Source organism: Eurosta solidaginis, chromosome 1, assembly GCF_040869045.1.
Source record: "Eurosta solidaginis isolate ZX-2024a chromosome 1, ASM4086904v1, whole genome shotgun sequence".
Taxonomy (NCBI): Eukaryota; Metazoa; Arthropoda; class Insecta; order Diptera; family Tephritidae; genus Eurosta; species Eurosta solidaginis.
The window spans coordinates 330,374,666-330,382,249 of NC_090319.1; the positions used below are offsets into that span (position 1 = coordinate 330,374,666).

General features: G+C 36.6%; 1 protein-coding gene across 1 annotated transcript; it reads right to left on the minus strand.

Moving 5' to 3' along the window:
* Positions 1–319: 319 nt before the first annotated feature.
* On the minus strand, positions 320–5,026 carry LOC137244313 (THAP domain-containing protein 1-like). The gene is made up of 4 exons (XM_067773148.1): positions 4,747–5,026; positions 4,429–4,684; positions 582–732; positions 320–517 (listed from the first exon to the last, which is right to left on the minus strand). Exons 1-4 carry the CDS (start codon positions 4,955–4,957, stop codon positions 470–472), a joined length of 666 nt encoding a protein of 221 aa, XP_067629249.1. The 5' UTR covers positions 4,958–5,026; the 3' UTR covers positions 320–469.
* Between the last annotated feature and the right edge of the window lie 2,558 nt (positions 5,027–7,584).

Genomic DNA, 7,584 nt, shown 5'->3' on the forward strand with positions numbered 1-7,584 from the left:
TCGGAGTCGGCATTAAACAAGTAGGCCCCATCCCGCCAATTTGTAGGAAAAAAATAGGAGCACGACGCAAATTGGAAGAGAAGCTCGGCCTTAGATCTCTTCGGGGGTTATCGCGCCTTATATTTATTTTAATGGAAAGAGAAGGTATTTTTATTTTACCAGTCACTTATCACAAATATAAGTGGCCAAAAAAAGTGTACCCATGCGCATTCACGAGTTCAAATCTTCGTTCTGCGCATCTACTTACGTCATAGTTCACCCTTGAGCGAACAGCTGATTTGCTGTTATATAGTTTTTCTTGCGAAATATAAGAGCGCGGTTTTGTAAAAAATATCTTTTATTTTAATGAATGATATAGTCTTTAAATAAAATGTTGTTACGGTTAAATCACATGTTGAACATGCAGGTCGATACAAAATTCTGCCACACGTCGAAAGTATTTGTTGAAATAATGCCCAAAATATATGCATTAGCAATGTTTGAATTTCGTCCGATGTTCTTTTTTCAGTTTTTCAACCTGAAGCAAAGAGCATTAATTATTTCTAATACATAACTATTCACAAGTAAGTAAAACCACATACTTGGTCTTTGGTGAAGACTGTTAAAAGTTTTTCTTCCAAGTTGATTCGGTGGAACTCCGATTTTTTGGCGCAAATTCTTAATCGCTTCACTTCTGCCAACTGCTTTGCAAAATTGTTTTTATAGCTAATTACTTTTTTCTTTAGCTTCTCCCTGAAATATGTATAATAGCAATGATATTAACGACAAAAGAAATCGGCAATCTTATACACATATTTGTATATTGGTCGTAACCACACACTTCCATGCAATTTCTATTCTAAAATTTTTTTTTGCAAAATATGAGTATATCTATCTATCTATATATGTATGTATATAAAATTCAAATTATGTATGTATGTAGGGATAGATCGAGTTGCGTCCTAAACCGATCGACCGATCACAACCAAATTTGCACTACCCACTATAAACCTTCCAAGGATGGTCATACGCTAAAAATAATATCGATATATAAAAAGGGCGTGGCATCTCCCATGCAAAATGAATATTTGGTACTATATAACTCTGAAGATATTCATGCTAAAACATTGAAATTCAGTAAGGAGTTATATGCGATTACACCCTCAAGAAAATGTGCGTGGGCGGAAGGAGGCGTGGCACCTCCCATATAAATGGAATTTATCATACTGCATATCTCTGGATGTAGTAATGGTTGAATTGGGGAAAAGGGGCGTGGCACCTTCCCTACAAATGGGATTTTTCAGAACTATGGCTGCGGTACAAACTTAGATTATTATAACAGCTAAAGTTTGACTACAGAGTTGTTTGGCTGTTATTCCTTTTGGATGTTTATTAATCTTTAAAATTAAAATTTTTTTGTTAACTTCAGTCTATCCACATGTTCTATTTTAATATATAAAAAACATGTGTCACAACATTTTTGGCCGCGATGAACTCCTAAACTACTGAACCGATTTTGAATTTGTTTTGCACCCCGTGTGTAGTTTGATCTAACTTGAGACATAGGATAGGTTATATCTCAGTTTATAGTCGCAATATTATTTTATTGCAATTTTTTTTATTTGTTTGTACGTAATAATAAAATGTTACGTATGCGCAGAGGCACTCATATTTTCAGGTGGTGCGGATATACTTCCGTGTAATTGCTTGGTGTTTAATTAAACATGCAATAAGGATGCAGAAGAATGAGAAGAAATTGTGAGATGAGAGAAGAGAAAAGAGAGAAGGAGATTGAGAAAGAGATAGAATGAGACGAAGATGGAGATAGATGAAGCGAAAAAGACGGAGGGAGGAGTGAATAAAAGGATTAGGAAAAAGTGAAGAGGGGGAGGGCAGAGTCAGACGGAAAAAGCTTATTAAAATGTATGCAGATAGGCCAAATTTAGGGCAGGACAACGTCTGCCGGGTCTTCTAGTCTATATATATATAAAGTTAAAATTATGAATGTTTGTGTGTAGGTATAAATCGGCATGCGCACTAAACGGATCGGCCGATCACAACTAAATTTGAATCACTCACTAGAAACCTTCCAAAGATGCCCATAGGCTAAACATAACTTCAATATAAAGAAAGGGGTGGCACCTACCATACAAATTGAATGTTTGATACAGCATAACTCTGGAAGTATTCATGCAAGAACATTGAAATCCAGTAAAGAGTTAAATTGGATCAATCCCTAACTCTACTAAGAAAATAAGGGGTGAGTAAGAAGGGCGTGGCACCTCCCATACAAATGGAGCTATATGACGCTAAGTCCTAACAGCACCAGTAATATATGGAAGTAAAAAAAAAACTAGATAAATGGGGCTTTCAGAACTATGGCTGCCTTAAAAAAATCAGGTTACTTCAACACCTAAAGTTTGATTGCAGAGTTGGGTTTGGCTGTTGTTCTTTTAGTATTCTTTTATATTGTCTTTAGGGTTGGTATTTTCGGATACGCCTGGAGGAACCGGAAAAAAATATTTCTGTTTAATTTGATATTAATTGATGTAAGAATAAAAAGAGAAATCACTGTGTCAGTTGCTTTCTCAGATGCCGCGGATACCCTTTGTGTGGTGGACGTACAACTCCTCATTTAAACGACCACTGTCTGCAAACATCTGATACACCTATGTACAACATAAGGAAAGGGGTCAGACCAAAGTGTGGGTGTGCGATGTGTGCACCATGACACATAAACAGTCGTTAGTTTTAGACCGAACCCTTAAGAATTTAAGGTGTAATGATCATCCCAAAGGTGGTGCTTTCCTGCTACTTGCTGGAACAGCCGCAGTTGAAGTAAATGCGTGCTTTTACGTCTATAGGCGGCTTTACGTAGAAAAATTTACTCTCTTTAGAAATGAGAAGGCATTTTGGCGGAAACACTTCAGCAGCAGCTTTTGCTCAACAACTTCTTGAAATTAATTATGGCAAAATTCCTATTTCTTTACTAAAATATTTGATTTGTTTTCCTGCAAGCTTTTGTGAAATTATCACATCACCTGAAGCTTTAATAGCTAATTTTACTTCCAAATATTGAATCTATCTTTACAAACTATTAATGGCTTTGAGAAAAGGCATTTTGGGTACCTTAAAATGAGAATGTTAATAATCAGGCCTGTTCTGAATTCCGACTCGGAATGAAAAGTAAAACGACATTGATTTCGACTCGGTTTCTATTTGGTGTTCTCAATTCCGATTGTAAAAAATCGATTCGAAGTCGATTTCGAATCGTTTTCATTCCGATTCGGTAACCAGTTTAATCAGCTGTTTTTGTTTATGTGTTTTGGTTTAAGTATCATAAAATTGTATTTTAATTAAAAAAATGCCTGCAGATATGGTTTTTGATGCGCAGACGCAAGAATACGTGCTATTGTGCGTGCGAATCGTAAAAATGCGCTGGATCGGAATTCAGAACAGGTCGACTTCATTTCGATCAGCATCGATTTGTTTGCCTAATAGATTTCTTGATAGAAGTTTTTAAAGAAAGATTTATTATGCCAATTTAACTCAAATTTAAACAAAAAATACACACAACTCTTCCAAATAAAATGAAGAATTAAAAAAAAATTATTTGAAAGACAAATATCGCAACATTTGTGTATAATCTGCCAATTAATTTTCATTCCGACTGCTCAGAGGCAATACTTTTCAAACCGATAATTTTTGGTCGGAATCGAAATTGAGAACACCAATCCATTTCGATTCCGAAAAAAGTGATCGGAATCGGAATCCAGAACAGGCCTGAATATCTCTAGAACCAAGACAACTTGTCACTCTATTAACAGCCGTGGAAGAGTCCCAAGCTGTGAGTATCCGATTGAGTTTATTAGCTCTTTTGAGCCATCAGAAATTTCTCCTCATTGATTGATCCTTAAAAAGGGCCCATAATATCATAATATTTATGCTTCGTTATTTCGATTCTCAACGCTTATGTAGTGGGATAAGGCTTTTTATCGCAAAATTTTTAGAATGCCATTGAAGAAATTCATTTTATCGGAAAATTTCGAAACAAAAAGTTCAAAACCAAGGATTCCATTGATATCGATATATTTGTCTTTTCAATTTTAAATGCCTCAAATTTCCTATTCAATGAAGCTCAGGAACGATCATTAGCTGCGAATCAAGGGATTGATGAGCGTAATACAAACCTTTATATCTTCAGAGCTTCTGCAACTCAATTATTAACCTCACCTACGCGAGGGGAATCCTGTTACAAATATGAATATATCATACAACAACAGTGATTAGCTGTAGCAGAAGTCAATCTTACCAACTCATTTTTTACCCATGGCCAGTTACGCGTAGCTTGCATATTTTTATAAAAACGTGGGGTAAAACTCACGGGCATAAGCTAGTTATTAATAAAATAGCGAAACATAGTACTTTACATTGACTTTAATTACTTACTTTTCTTTTTCTAATTGTTGAATTTTCGCATCCTTCTCGTCAACCATTGGTGCAACGATGATTTGTGCCTCAGCCTTATCCTCAGTTTCGCTTTCATCCATTGAGCCAGCTGAATCATTCAACCATTTTTCTACCAGCTGCTTCCTTGAACGATCCTCATCTCTCTTTTGACGTTGATTTGTCTCTTCTTCATTGGTTGTATATTTCGTCGGAATCGCGCTGGGTAGTAGCTTTGTGGGATTTTTGGTACATAAGCCTAAAATTTTAAATATTTATTTTAATTGAATGAATTATTTATCAGAAATTTTATATACTCACCCATTTCATATTGGATATTTCTTTCGAAATCTTCGTGAGTGAAATGTATTTCACATATGCATGCTGATTTGAGATTCACCACGTCCTTTCGGCGGCAAAAATTAAGCCATTTCTTAGCCACTACTGCATCCTTCGGAAAATGAAAAAATCTCCATTTCTTTTTATTGGAATTCTTGTTGTTGTTATTACACCCAAACACAGCACAACGCATTATTAATATAATTACTTAATTAAAACTCGCAAATAGCACTAACTATGTGTAAATAAAAGCGCTACTAAATAAAACGGATCAATTCATACGTCAAAAAAAAAAAACAGCTGATCTAATGCCTCGCATGCGCATTGCCAAATCTTCTTTTGTGATTTGTGACGCGGGCGTTTAAGGCCGGGGCACAATAACATTTTTCATATAAATGCGTTTAACACAAGCTTAAGAATTCCAATAACATCGTCAAAATCAACCATGATGTTGCGTTTATAAATATGAAGGTACTTCAGACTTGGCAAATTGAAGTTTATTTCGCCCTGCCCATTCGCATATAAAATTTCGCGAAGCACTCGTATAAACATTCTCCCTATACAACAAAAATACTTGCTAACATATTTTGTGTCGTATTCATTTGTTATATTTTTTAATAGCGAGAAATTTTAGAAAAGTTATCAACGAGTGGGAAAAATAATTTCACTTCTAAAGGGTGCCAGCAACCTTAGCCAAAGGAAATGTCAAATTCTTCTTCTTATGCTTGCAACACAATTTAGGAGTTGGCTGCTTTTCCATTTCAGATGGCGACTGTCACTCAATCTACCGTTCTCCATAAAAATACGTTCAATCTACTCATAATTCATAAGATTGAGCAAAATGCATGTATATGAAAAACTGCTTATGTGTCGAGGCTTTTATACTCGAGTTTAAACTACAGTTAAAGCGGAGTCATTGGTGCCGTTTGTTGTATCGCTGTAGTCGTATCCCTAACGTAATCAGCTGTTTATCCTTACGGCGGAAAACCAAAAACCAATTGGTTGGCTACGATATGGTTACGACCTTAAATAAATAAATAAATGAAAGGCGCGATAACCTCCGAAGAGATCTAAGGCCGAGCTTCTCATCCGATTTGCGTCGTGCTCATCTTGATTTTCCCTACAAATTGGCCGGACGGGACCTACATGTTTTATGCCGACTCCGAACGGCATCTGCAAGTCAGACGAGTTTTCATTGAGAGCTTTTCATGGCAGAAATACACCCGGCGCTTGCCAAACACTGCCGAGTGGCGACCCCGCTTAGAAACATTTTCTTCTAATTGAAAAATTTTATTTCTAAAATTTTGATCTTGCTTTGCCCGAGGTTTGAACCCAGGGCATACGGTGTGGTAGGCGGAGCACGCTACCATCACACCACGCTGGCCGCGGTTATGACCTTAGCAACACCAATAATCGATTACATTGATTCCCATAAGGCTGGTCGAATTAGCTGTTATAAGGCTACCGATACGGTTACCGATAACGCACCAATGTCTGCAGCTTGAACCCTTCCAGCTCCGACACATAAGCAGTCTTTCATATAGATGAGTTTAACACATGCTTATGCATTATGAGTATATTGCATGTATTTTTATGCAGAATGCTAGAATGAGCGACACTAGCGCCATCTGATATTGAAAAGTAGCCAACTGCCCAATTTTGTTCCAAGCAAATCATAAGAAGAAGAATTTGACATTTGCTTTGGCTAAGGGTGTTGGCACACTTTGCAAGTGAAATTATTTTTCCCACTGGTTGGTAAATTTTCTAACATTTTTCATAATTAAAAACTGCAATATTACAATCGAATACCACACAAAATATGTTAGCAAGTATTTTTGTTGTATAGAGGGAATGTTTACAACAGTGCTTCGCGAAATTTTGTTTGTGAATGGGCAAGGCGTAATAAACTTCAATTGCCAAGTCTGAAGTTCCTTCATATTTACAAACGCAACATCTGGGTTGATTGTGGCGATGTTATTGGAATGCATAAGCTTGTGTTAATCGCATCTATATGAAAAATGTCATTGTGCCACCGCCTTTCTGTTACGTTAAGCGAACTGACACACTTGTTATTAAGGTCTCGAAATGTCCAACCCTATGTTTTCTATGTATATCGGCTTAAACGTTTTTAATCTCAGCTGCAGTTTTCAACTTTTATAAATTTTTATTGATTATCCTTAGGTTTATAGGCAAAGTTTAGGTTTATATACATTAACCAAGCTCGATTTGTATGAACGAAAGTTAGCCGATATCGCGCCATCGATCTAATTTTAATATAGCTAATTTTGTCGGCTATATGCTATCCCGAACTGGTATACACTAAGCTGAGCTCGCATTCTGCCCATAAGATCGATGTAGCTTTCAACCACGTTACGCGCTGTGTGTTCGGGTTAGACAAATTTGACCATATTTCGAATTGGAGAACACGATTACTAGGGTGTGATATAGGTGACTATCTAAAGGCCAGAAATTGTATTTTCCTCTGCAGACTTATTATATGTAAGGAGCCTAGATACCTTTATGATAAGCTAATTTTTCCCAGGTCCTCCCGGACTCATGATCTGATTGTACCAAGTTATAACTATCTTACTAGAAGTTTACGCCGATCACTTTATCGGCGGCGGCGGCCTGGCGGCGCGCCGGCATACGCCGGTGTTCTTACTTTAAAAAGCTTGATTTTTCTATTTAAAAAAATAATATTTAGTTTCGGTTAAAGTCTAGTTGAGGGGTCGACTGCTAACACGCAACCAAAAAAAATTTTATCTCTGTTCGGAGATATTTGCAATTGAAGGTGGCGATTTTCATGTGGTTGTTGTAATG

Bases quoted from the DNA above. Each gene is read 5' to 3' on its own strand.
- LOC137244313 (XM_067773148.1), bottom strand. From the start codon at position 4,957: ATGCGTTGTGCTGTGTTTGGGTGTAATAACAACAACAAGAATTCCAAT. The intron at 4,685-4,746 runs GTGAGTATATAA...TTAAAATTTTAG, and splicing joins AAATATCCAATATGAAATGG to GCTTATGTACCAAAAATCCC. The intron at 518-581 runs GTATGTGGTTTT...TCTTTGCTTCAG, and splicing joins CAGTCTTCACCAAAGACCAA to GTTGAAAAACTGAAAAAAGA.